General features: G+C 35.0%; 1 protein-coding gene and 1 long non-coding RNA gene across 5 annotated transcripts; both read left to right on the plus strand.

The window, feature by feature from the left end:
- Positions 1 to 2,673: 2,673 nt before the first annotated feature.
- Positions 2,674 to 9,189, plus strand: LOC110898225 (ABC transporter G family member 22). Of its 4 annotated transcripts, none has more exons than XM_022144985.2 (11): positions 2,674 to 2,730; positions 3,210 to 3,569; positions 5,266 to 5,333; positions 5,721 to 5,956; positions 6,338 to 6,493; positions 6,585 to 6,768; positions 7,244 to 7,552; positions 7,650 to 7,937; positions 8,042 to 8,326; positions 8,521 to 8,628; positions 8,732 to 9,189. In XM_022144985.2, exons 2-11 carry the CDS (start codon positions 3,218 to 3,220, stop codon positions 8,936 to 8,938), a joined length of 2,193 nt encoding a protein of 730 aa, XP_022000677.1. In that variant the 5' UTR covers positions 2,674 to 2,730; positions 3,210 to 3,217; the 3' UTR covers positions 8,939 to 9,189. The 4 variants fall into 4 exon arrangements, with proteins under 4 accessions (XP_022000677.1, XP_022000676.1, XP_035837887.1 ...); XM_022144984.2 differs by having other exon boundaries at positions 2,721 to 3,116; XM_035981994.1 differs by having other exon boundaries at positions 2,722 to 3,052; positions 5,505 to 5,956.
- A 1,553-nt stretch (positions 9,190 to 10,742) lies between these two features.
- Positions 10,743 to 11,648, plus strand: LOC118485645. The gene is made up of 2 exons (XR_004877212.1): positions 10,743 to 11,117; positions 11,223 to 11,648. It is a non-coding gene; the product is annotated as an uncharacterized LOC118485645 (long non-coding RNA).
- Positions 11,649 to 12,612: the final 964 nt, after the last annotated feature.

A 12,612-nucleotide genomic window follows, 5' to 3' on the forward strand; every position in this document is an offset into this window, starting at 1 on the left:
AACCTCAGGGATGATTTTAGCAGTTTACTCCTATATAATAAAAGAAACCTGTTTTGGGACACTTGTCATTCTCTCATTTAATTGATTAAAATTATTAATAATACTAATAATAATAATTTTTAATCTAATCTAATACAAATAATAATAATATTTAATTTAATCTAATACAAATTCTTATTATTAATTCAATAACCTATTGTTAAACTAAAACTTCAATAGAATCTTAAATCCTAGCTAAACAAGTTTCGAAATTCATAATAATATTAATATGTTAGACTAAATATATTATTGATATATATAACTAAAATTATTATCAATAATATTAATAATAGGTTTGGAATCAAACACAAAGATTCAAAAAAATAAGAAGTCGTACAAAGGGTATCAAATAGATTTTGATTGACCACATTCAAGCGATATTAGAGTCGTCTTATCGAACTCTACGACATTAATTAATATGTACGAGTTGATGGGTTACATTTATATTAACTCATTTGTGTCAATATGGTATGTAAACGTCTCTGTCTTTGTTTTGCATTTACAGAAAATATCTATACTATGTAGTTTAAATTGTTCAACCCGTGTAACACACGGGAAACTAACCTAGTTCAAATTAAAAAAGTTATAATACAACAAAGAACAACTTTATTGCAAACTAACTTTACCTGTGTGTCGCACGTACATTTTTTTATTCCTTATAATAATTTATAGTTATATGGTCAGAAAAAAAAAAGGAAAATCATTAAAATAATAAATTGATTAAACTTAAACTTATCAAAATTAACATTTTTTTTAACTTCACTTTTTTTTTAACAACAAATTTCTTTTATTCCATATCGTCTATGGGATTTGAACCTAAGACCTCTTTCTCCCAAAGTGTTTAAAGGTTTTGTCTTTGTTAATGGACCATCACCCTATTGATTTTTAACCTCACTTCTAACTTCTTTAACGACCCACAACGTAAATATTTTCGTCCATAACTGCTACGTGTCACTTCTTGAACGGTCCATATCATCAATAAAAGTTTACTCATCGGTTATTGTTTTAAAAAGTTATTTTGGTAAATCCTAAATCAACTTGGTAGAGCGAAATAGAAAAAAATAAGTCAAAAACAAAGTCATGAGCTCCCAATAAAGAAAACAAACAATATTGATTAACATGCAACTTTGTGTGTTACAATCATTTAAGTAACTAGGATGGTTCAATACGTAATCAATTTTAAACTTTATAACTACAACTTACAAGAACCACTTACATATTTGTACACAATACATATGTAGTATCGTCACAACTAAAACAACATGTATACCACTTATTTACTTAAAGTCGATCTTGTACTAGATTTTCCTTGCTTTACCTACACATTAGAACTATTAGAGTATTTGTCATCACACAAAGCTCCAAACTATGCATTGGCAGCAAGTGCAACTATTCTGCCATGTGGAGAGATCATGTATGATGCATAGAGTATATCATGCTTACGTAGAGTTGTTCCCATAGGACATACATGGCGTTACCCCGGCCGGGCCCGGTCTGAGCCTCATCCACTTTGCTCGGGCTAATGAATCGAACAATTGGAGAGCTAGCCCATTAATTCAGTGGTATCCTCGAATTTGTTTAGAGGTATCATTTGTATAAACTCGGAAAAAAAAGAAAAAAAAATACAATACGAATACAGGGTTGTGCCGTAGCCCATGGCCGGCCCTGGGGGTGGGCGGGGAGGACCACCGGCCAGGGCCCGATATTTCGAGGGACATATTTTTTTTATGAAAAGAACCCGATATGTATATGTAAAATATTTTTTAATAGGGTACACCCATACAAACACCAACATAGCCTCCCTTACAAAATTATTCTTATGGTTTAGATTAGTTATTAACCCTTTTGGCATTAGGTTTAGACCTTTAGTGAGCCCAATACCCAATTTCGTTAAGGCCTAAGGGCACATTTTTTCGAGCTCGAACAGGGTACACGAATTCTCAGGGTCGGCCCTGCCGTAGCCCGTCCTACCCTTCTTAATACATTAGTTCCGCCCCTGGAATCGAATAAGACGTTAAACTAGTTTGCGATTAACTTATAGGTCTGAAACAACCAATACGCGCACACGCATTATATAAACATCAAGATTAGCATAAATATTTACTTCAATTAGCAACTAAATTGAAAAGAATTGCATTGTATAGCTATTTGAAAGCTAATTATATATGAAACAAGTTACATGTGTGTGTGACAGACTATATATATTGCGTGCCAGTAATATGAAGAAAACTCCAAAAACTTGGATGCCCTAAGAAAAGGGTAACATGAGGATGAAGCACAACCTCACAATATCAAACACACCCACAACCGTGGTTTGCTAAGCTTCACAACAAAACCCTCCATTAATGTTAAAAGTTAAAATGGGACGACTCTTCGATCGACGCCCATCACATAAAAAGGATAGGCCGGCCGCGCTAGAAAAACAAAATGTTTCCGTGCCCTTACACGTATACGCCAATTGTGATCGAATGGTACTACTGAGCTTGACGGGTTGGTTTGACAATAAATGTACAAATTATAAGAATATATGTGTTTGTTTGTGATGTTGGGTGATTTTCCCACTAATTTAATTTCTTTCTATGGATTAAGGGTAAGGGTATAGTTGTCTTTTCAAGTTGGTATGTTATGTTTATAAATAGATTTAACACTAGCTTCCTACCATTATTAGTTCCTCACTTTCTTGAAGTTAAGGTGTGTATAAACCTTTGAGTTCTCTAGCATCTTATCATATACGCGCAATTTCTTTTCCGTCGATATTTCCTCTAGTTTGCACTTGAATTCTTTTGTATCTGTTTGTTCAGTTAATTCTATAGCCTTTTCCATTGCTTTGCGAAAAGAAACTCTAATTTTATATCGTCTAGTTACAAAATTCTGAAAGAATATTAGGGTTTTCATACATGCATTGTGTTTGTCAACTTCTCGTTTCTTGAACATGATAAAGTATCTCTCTAGTCGGGTCGATAAGGATCAACACCCTAATGCTTCTTTATGATCTAATAAGTGATCGAGTTGGGTAAGAAGAAGATCTTTTCACACGTTACACATAAAAGATTTCTTTCTAATCTTGTCAACGAAAGGTCTAGACTTGGAACATTTTATGTCATTCTTGTTTATGATCCATTTGTGTATGTGTCAAGTGTTAATGAAAGTTGTTTTGTGGGTGCATGTAGCAAACAACATGGAGAATCCGGATTCGATTTCAGGGTTATCCAGAACCCAATCTGATCAACTAACCATGAAATCCACGATTTCAAGCGAGGTTACGAAAGAGGTGGACAGAACACTTTCAAGAAAGTCTAGCAGAAATCAAGTGCTTGCATCATCAGGAAGAATTGGCAACAGTGGAAGGAACACACACATTAAGAGAGGGAAGAGTGCTCAAATGAAGTTTGAACACGATGATGTTGGTAGCGGAGCCGTCCTGAGTCGGGCCTCTAGCGCGAGCTTAGGGTTCTCATTCTCACTTGCTGGATTCACTATGCAACCAGATGAAATTGCTGATCTTACACCTTTTAGTGAGGATGATATCCGTAAGTATTTTATGTCCATGTTGGTGTTTTAACACATAAAAAGTAGATATTTTATGTCCATGTTGGTGTTTTAACACATTAAAAAGTAGATTTATGTTTTGAACACTAAGAACAAAGAGTTGTGGGGGTAAAGTGGTCACTTCAAGTAGCTGTGAAAGTTATCAAACAACTCACAAAGTGCCATGATAATGCTTTTTTGTAACTAAAAGCCAAATGAGGCCATAAAGGTGGATAACAGAAAGTCGAAAAGCAGCTGAAAAGTAGTACTTTCTTTCTTGAGTATATTAAATAAAGATATTAAAGTTATAGTTGTTATATCTAGAGGTGTCAATAGTGTTCGGGTTAAATTGATGAACTCGAATACTACCTATATATTTATTCAAATCTGTGCAACATCAATTCTCAAGCAAAATAGGTTGTAAACGATTTAATGTATTGTAATCAAATTGTATATAAACAGGTGGTCGGATTGTAATAAATGAGTTATACGGGTTGGAAATGGGTTAACCTTATAAGCTTACACAAAACATTTCATTCTAATATTAAAAGGGTTTATAACAAGTCGACGCGAGTATACAAAAGAGTTAAACATGTGTCAACCTATACATATCTATTTACTAAACCGGGGGTTACTTAAACATGACTGCCCAAAATCTGATTATTTTTGTCTCGTGTTTATGTCATTTAAGTAAATATCACCCTAATTTTATCTATCTTGCTTATATAATTTAGTAAAGCTAACTATTACTTAGGTTTCACAACCAATTACAACTAACGTTTATTATGTATTATGGGACCTATAAGTAAATATTAACTAACTAGTTGGACCAAATAAAAGCCTTCGTGAGAAAATTGGTAGGCTGTTTTACTGAATACAAACAGTGAAGCCTGCAGACTGCAGTCAATCCAGACCAGTAGACCAGAATAAGTGGGCTGCAACATTGTGTAGAAAATGGGGCATGACCAGGACCACCAGGGTCACACCCGTCACACCCTGGTCCACTGCTATCTAGTTTCTAGTCAAATTTTCTAGAACTTTAGTCCAAGGAAGTCTTGCTCTTATCTTTACATGTTCTACATCTTGGTCCCCTCATTTGAATTTTTGGCACACATGCTTTGATTACATTAATTATACTTATTGAATTTGTCTACTTAAAAAGTCTTTGGATTAAGAGTAATCAGAACCACATCACAATCTTCTCCTATCCTCTTGCAGGTCATATCATATCATAATCATATCAAATCCATAAAATGAAAATGAATACACTTGATATGAGCTACACATGGTGCATAACCTTGATAAACGAACGATTAGATGTAACGTAAATTACAAACAATATATTTTATTAAAGTTTACGCACATGGTCATGAAAGTTGACACGCTTAACCTGAATCTGATCAATCAATCCGGCCCAAGGATAAGTGATAAGATGATTATGAATATACCACGTTAGCGCTTCTGCTATAATAAAATATAGAATAATAAACACTCTGTAAGGTATTAAATATTATTAGTGTAACTATTTATAAAAGTACAATAATAAGAATAATTACAAGGAAACCTAATCAAATCATAACTCTTAATTAGGATAAAGATAATTAAAATAAATCTTATCCACTTATCAATTCCAAACTAATATATTTTATCTAATGTTAGCTAATATATTATTACTGATGCAAAACATGTTTGTTACAGCTGAAGACATCGAAGCAGGCACGCGTAGTAAGTTTCAGACCGAACCTACCATGCAAATCTATCTAAAGGTATACACAAGTCTCAAAATGCAAGCAAGCTTCAAATGTTTCACGCTTCGTCGTATATAATGTTCTAGTTTCTTTTAATATGTTCCCTCTTTTATAGAAACAAGTGGCCCATAACAATTCTTTGAATAAAAAACGCAAATAGATTGATTTCCTCTGTGTCTATTTGGACAGGCAAAGATGGAGGTTTTTCTTTGAGAACAATGCGAGACGTTGTCACTTGTCCGGTTCAGTCTTGTACAGAATCTCATGTTGTATGGTATTTATGTACAAGACTAATTTGCATTAAAAACAAATAAAATAAAAACAAGAGAAGTAAGCAAACCGGGTCTCGCTAAATGTGGTATAAACTATTGGTTATTTTATATGAAAAATGTTATAAAAATGCAGTTTACAGAAGTGACATACAAGATAATAACCAGAGGAGTGACATCAACTGAAGAAAAAAATATTTTGAAAGGAATAAATGGGGCGGTTAATCCTGGAGAAGTTTTGGCCCTCATGGGTCCATCAGGAAGTGGGAAAACTACTCTCTTAAGCATGCTTGGTGGGCGACTCACGGATCATAATATGGGAGGATCCATCACTTATAATGATCAACCGTACTCCAAGTCACTAAAGAGCCGGTATGTATTGTTTTATTTGGTTTAATTTTATATTGGTGTTTGCGTTAGCGGTGTGTGGTTTTAATTGGTTTTAAAATAATTGACAAGTCAAGGCGAACCTAACCAAACCACATTTGTTACTAACTGTTGATTTCGGCTTTTGGCTCTATGGTTTGGGCTTATTGCGTCAAAAATATTATTACCTTAAAGATTTAACTTGACAACCTCCTTAAAGATATAAATAAACTTGTCAAACTTATACTTTTCTCTTCAAATTTGTTTTAAATCCATAAGAAACATGACAACCTCCTTAAAGATATAAATAAACTTGACAACCCATTAGAGAAACGATCGGTTTTTTGTCAAATAATCATAGAAAATTTACACACGTGTTGTGGGCAGGATCGGTTTTGTGACTCAAGATGATATTTTGTTTCCGCATCTAACGGTGAAAGAAACAATAACTTATGCTGCTCTTTTGAAACTACCGAAGACCTTGACAAAACAAACGAAAGTAAAACAAGCCGAAGATGTTATTCGTGAACTTGGTTTAGAGAGGTAACGTACTGATTTAAGTTGTCTTCTTGATACTTATCAATACTAAAAACAACAACAACAACAAAAGATACTAAGTACAACCTTAAAACAGGTGCCAAGATACTATGATAGGCAACTCGTTTGTTAGGGGAGTTTCAGGTGGAGAAAGAAAACGTGTTTCCATTGGAAATGAGATCATAATCAATCCTTCTGTCTTGTTCCTTGATGAACCCACCTCCGGTTTGGATTCTACAACTGCTTTGAGAATCATTGAACTTTTACAAGACATAGCAGAGGTAAGTTTTATTTTTATTTTTTTTTATTTTATTTTTTTATTTTTTTTTTAACTTTGTATATTTAAACATATAATTTAAGAAACTTTTGGGTAGGGCAGATGTAAAATTTAAGAAAACTGAAATTTAATTAATAGTCTAGTTATAAAATTGACTACAATTACTCAAATCAAAGATTCACATGTTCTTACTTAGAATAGTAAACAAATTTAAACTCATAAAATTAGGGAAAACCGCCAACACTGAAATCAAGTCTCCAAATAATGGATATGTGTCTGATATGATCCGGCTCGTTGAGATGTTTCTGGCCATTACTTACGGCCCCATAACTCTAGACATACTGACACTATCCAAGTTATATCTTTTTAACTTGTGTACGACTTTGTCCAACTAGTCCAAATATGAGTCTATTAGTTATTGAATCAACTCCGTATCATTTTTAACAATTCGGTTTGTACTTTCTTTATATATATAATAGGCGGAGAAGACGGTGATTACCACGATTCACCAACCATCAAGCAGACTATTCCACAAGTTTGACAAGTTAATTCTACTTGGTAAAGGAAGCTTGTTGTACTTTGGGAAGGCTTCGGAAGCTATGGGATATTTTTCATCAATTGGATTTTGTCCCTTAATGTCCATGAACCCAGCTGAATTCTTGCTAGATCTTGCAAATGGGAATACAAATGATGTTTCTCTTCCACCTGAACTAGATGATAAACTACATTTAGGGAGTTCAAGGAGAGAAACAATGAGTGGGAAGCCTTCTTCAACAGCTGTTCATGAGGTCTTAAACATATTTCAAACTTCAAAACAGTCAATATAAGCTTTTAGTAATTCAAGACATTTTTCTGAGTTACAAGATTGTTCTTTTTCAATTTTAGTATTTAGTGGAGGCATGTGCAACAAATCTGGCTGATGAAATAAAACGAAAGCTCGCAATTCGTACATCAACCGATCGAGAAATGAAGGCAAACATACATTCAGTGAAACGAGAATGGGGAGCGACCTGGACAGAGCAGTTTACCATATTGTTTTGGAGAGGGATTAAAGAAAGAAGACATGATTATTTTAGTTGGTTAAGAATCATGCAAATCATCGCAACTGCGGTCATCTTGGGACTTCTTTGGTGGCGATCAGATGTTCATAGCCCAAAAGATATCCAGAATCAGGTATAATTAGTTAATTACATGTAACCTACTCAAAAACAAATTGATGAATCTATACTTTTATTAACAACCAATGGAACTAATGATATATAAATGTGTATTTGCAGGCAGGATTGCTTTTTTTCATTGCTGTGTTTTGGGCGTTTTTCCCAGTTTTTACAGCAATTTTTACATTTCCTCAAGAACGCGCAATGCTGAAAAAAGAGAGAGCTGCTGATATGTACAAGCTCAGTGCGTATTTCATTGCTAGGACGACGAGTGATATCCCGCTAGATCTTATTCTTCCATTGATCTTCCTGCTGATTGTTTATTTCATGGCGGGCCTCCTATTAACCGCTCAAGCGTTTTTCCTAACTATGCTTATAGTCTTTTTGTGCATTGTTGCTGCTCAGGTATGATTCCTAATTTAATATCAGATCACTATAGGTGATCCGTCGGTGAAGTCTTTACCTTGGCCCCTTTTCCCGGGGCCTTTCACTGACGGATTACCAACTGCTCCTAACTTCACTTACAGTCCTTTGGTTCATAGTGAATTATTATTTTTCTTCTTTAACTGGTTCTATAATAATCATACATATTACTATAGGGGCTTGGACTTGCTATTGGTGCTGCAGTGATGGATTTAAACAAAGCAACAACTATGGCTTCTGTAGTTGTAATGGCTTTCATGTTGGCTGGTGGTTTTTTCGTGAAGGTAATACATAGCGTTTGTAGTTATTATAACTTCATGATTAGTTAGATTATATTTCTGGAAATCTGAAACACTTACAAGTTTTTGCTACTTTTTGTTTTTGTAGGATGTTCCGGTTTTCATATCTTGGTTAAGTTATTTGTCATTCAACTATCATACATACAGACTTATTCTTAAAGTGCAATATGGGCATATAAGTTCTGTAGTTGATGGGATAGAATTAGACAGCGGGTTGAAGGAAGCGGGTGCACTGGCGGCCATGGCTATCACCTACCGTATCTTGGCATACATGTCTTTGCGACGAGCGGCTTAATATGGATATTTTGATCATCAACAAGAACTGAAGAATATGTAGTATGTATGTATGTATGTATGTATGTATGTATGTATGTATGTATGTATGAATGAATGTATGTATTTGCAAGGTAAGCATGGGGATACTAAAGAACATGCAAATAAGTAGGTATGGAAGAAGAATATATCATCTTCTTTGAAACTGTGTAGAGGTTTACTTGCTAATTGCTATTGTATGCAATGAGAATTGTAACTATATATTTACTGGCATCCTAAACAATTTTGGAGGACTAAACCGGACTTAAGTTGAACACAAACTAGTTTAGAATCGATCTCAAGTAGTTGGCCTCACTTGCACAAACAATATACGTAAGGATTATTAAATTTCCTGGCCTAAAACTAATTTGACACTTGAAGTTACTTATTTGGAATTCAAGGCAAGATTGAAACTTTCTTAAGAAGTGTTTATGTATTCATTTAAAGAAGCTGCATCAATGTACATGATAGGATGGTAATCTTCGATGATTGTATTGCAACAATAATCTATATATCTAATAAAGCAAACCATTGGGGGACACATGTCACCCAATGGTGCAAGCCAAATAAGCAGCCATGTCATCATCCATGTGGCACACCTCATAGTTGAGGATTGAAGGAGTGCTTCTCATTTACGCTCATCACACTCTCTCTCCTGTCAAAACCCTAAAACGATTTCTCTCTCTTTTCCCCTCTGACGAACACGGCGAACACAGGGACTATAATCGATCCAATAATTTGGTTCAAGATTCAATGGATTTGAAGACAAATCATCTACGGTACTATCTAATTAAAGTATTTCATGATCGATTATATGTTTTAATATGGCTAATTTTGCAGGAAATCACATCGGCCGGGATCAAATCGGTGATTTAGTGAAGAGGTATAACCAATCTTCATTAGGTAAGTGTCTTCATCGACGGTATTCATGCTTGATTCCGATAACCCCATCAGTTACATACGATTTCGATTTCTTTGATTCGATTTTCGGATTCAATGGTTTTGTTAGATTGTTCGTTTGTTAGAGTAGTGTAGGCGGTTGATGTTGAACAATTTTTTTTTGTTTTAGGGTTTTAAATTCTTTGTCCGTTTATTGTGAGTTGTTGATGTTACTGATGTTCATAGCCGATTAGGGTTTTAATTCATTTGTACAGTTTCTTTTTCATGGTCTCTAATAGTCGATTTTGATGTTTGGGTTTTTTTTTTGTGTTTTAGGGTTTTAAATTCTTTGTTCATGTATTGTTATTTGTTGATGTTACTGTTGTTCGTAGCTGATTAGGTGTTTAATTCCTTTGTACAGTTTCTTTTATAGGGTCTGTAATAGTCGATTTCGATTTTGAGGTTTGATAGATATATGTTACCGAGTACATTAGGCAGATGTTACTGTTGTTCATATCAATGAGTTGCTGATGGATTGAGTCTGTATATATAAGTCCGGTGAATGTTTTTGATGGTTTATATTTTGCCAAATCTTATGTTATGATCAGCCGTTCTTATTTTATTTAGTATCTATGTTTGTTTGTTTTTTTATTTAAATATGTAATAACTGAATACTTTTTTGATATGGTTTGATATCTTATTTGATGTAGTAATTGACTGTCGTTTGTTACCTATATTTGTTACATGTACCTGTTTTGATATACATTTTGGGGTTGTGAAAGATGACAACTTTGGAAGCGACATGGTGTACGGATTCGCTGCCCATGTGTGGAAGAGCGACAAAAAATCGTTGGTGAGTGTTGATATTATAATCATTTAAAAAAAAGAATTTAGATGTTTTTAATATAAGACTTTGTGAGTACTGATATTATAATTGCATTTAACGATAGTTATCTTTTCCGTGGAAGAAACTTCCTGCTGGGTATGGTGAGTGGATTAAGACGTTTGGTTATCCAGAGAAGAATGCAGTCATCAGGACCCTCGATGGGAGGACCTTTCAAGTCAAAGTGTTCAACCTTGCAGGCGACTACTTTTTTTACAATGGCTGGTTTGATGTCGTCACGTCATTGAAATTACCGGACGATTCGTAGGTTGTTTGTCAGTATGAAGAAGCTTTATCTTCGTTCCGGCTGTTCCACTTTTATCAAGACATTTTTCTTGCGCCATCTAACTACTTCTACTACAAACCTAAAAATTATTTTAAAGACCGAGACGACTGCATGGTACTTGAACATATACATTTTTAAATTCTTTTATCCTTGCATTCATACACTTTTTTGTATTTTCTTTATACCATCGATCCTGATATTGTTTTGTTCTTTGTGTAGTATGTGAACAGGTTGTTTGTTCATCACTCGATGCTGAATACCTGTCCTTCAGATCCTGTTTTGGTTCGTTCTGCTGGAAATCGTAAATGGGTTGTTCGGATGGAAGTTTTAGACCATGAGCTTTATATTACCACAGGTTGGAGTCGAATCAAGGAGGAGATGTCGATAACGGATGATTTTTGAAATGGTTGATTTTAAGACGTTTGATTTGAGTGTTTTTAGCTGTAAGCCTGCCCTTCTTACTTACCCGCCTGAACTTTGTGTTATCAAAAAAGAACCAACTGATGACTTAATTGAAGTGTCTGATGATGAGGTGCCTAATGCGGTTGTTGCACCTGTATTTGAACAGAGTGTTGATGACGAAGTACCGGTTACTTTTGTTATTGACAACCATTATGTAAGCTTGTATTATTTACTTTTTCATAATATTAATGTATGTTTTGTGTGACAACCCAAACTTTCAAGGTTAGTGTCTCTTACTCACGCGATCATGTTTTATTATTATTTCTCTTTCGCGTATATACGTGCTAAATGTAAAACGTGATGGGGTATGTTTGTTTACGTATGTTCGACTGATTAGCTACAAGGAACCGTTACACGTTTTATATGTGTAGGCTAGTAATTTAAGAAACTAACTAATTGGGTCGCGGGATTTCTCGACACACGTGGGCCGTGAGTTGCATAACACACTTGGGCCGAGACCACACTTCACATCACCCTCCATGGCCCACACCACCTAAAGCCCAAACCGAGCCACATGTTGCATATGATATACGAACTCCATGCGGATGTTGACCCATAATTTTCTAAGCGAATACGGAACACAAACCCTAACACTCCTCTATTTCTTCCATGGTGACGGCACCATTCTTCTCCTCCAAAGTAAACCTGCAACCTTAAACATCAATTCCTCTGATCAAACTTCCGACTGTGCGACGACGGAACCCAACACCATCTACCCCGATTAAATCTCCGGCGACTTCGGTGTACCCCGACCAGACCTCTGGCGGCTCACAACTCGGGACACCGGTCCTCTTACTCTACGCACACGCACACGGTTCCGACACCGAACGCAGGTTAGTAAGATATTATGAGCTTGAAATTTGTGAGCATTAAGTGTAAGATAATTCGATTGTTATGAACGATGATGCTCTGTGAATGTTGTGATGATTTAACGGTTTAAGATTTTATGAACGATAGATATTACCTTGTTAGAATGATGTTTCTGTCAAATGTTGAAATGAAGTTCATGATGAATCTACGATTAGTGGCCGAAGACATGCAGCTGTGTTTTAATGGACTGTACAACCGTAAATGCGTAGGGTACAACCCACTTTTATGTGCAAGATTTATGATATGTGAATGTAATAGAGTTTGCTCTTGTCTATTA

Source organism: Helianthus annuus, chromosome 13 (genome assembly GCF_002127325.2).
Source record: "Helianthus annuus cultivar XRQ/B chromosome 13, HanXRQr2.0-SUNRISE, whole genome shotgun sequence".
Lineage (NCBI taxonomy): Eukaryota > Viridiplantae > Streptophyta > Magnoliopsida > Asterales > Asteraceae > Helianthus > Helianthus annuus.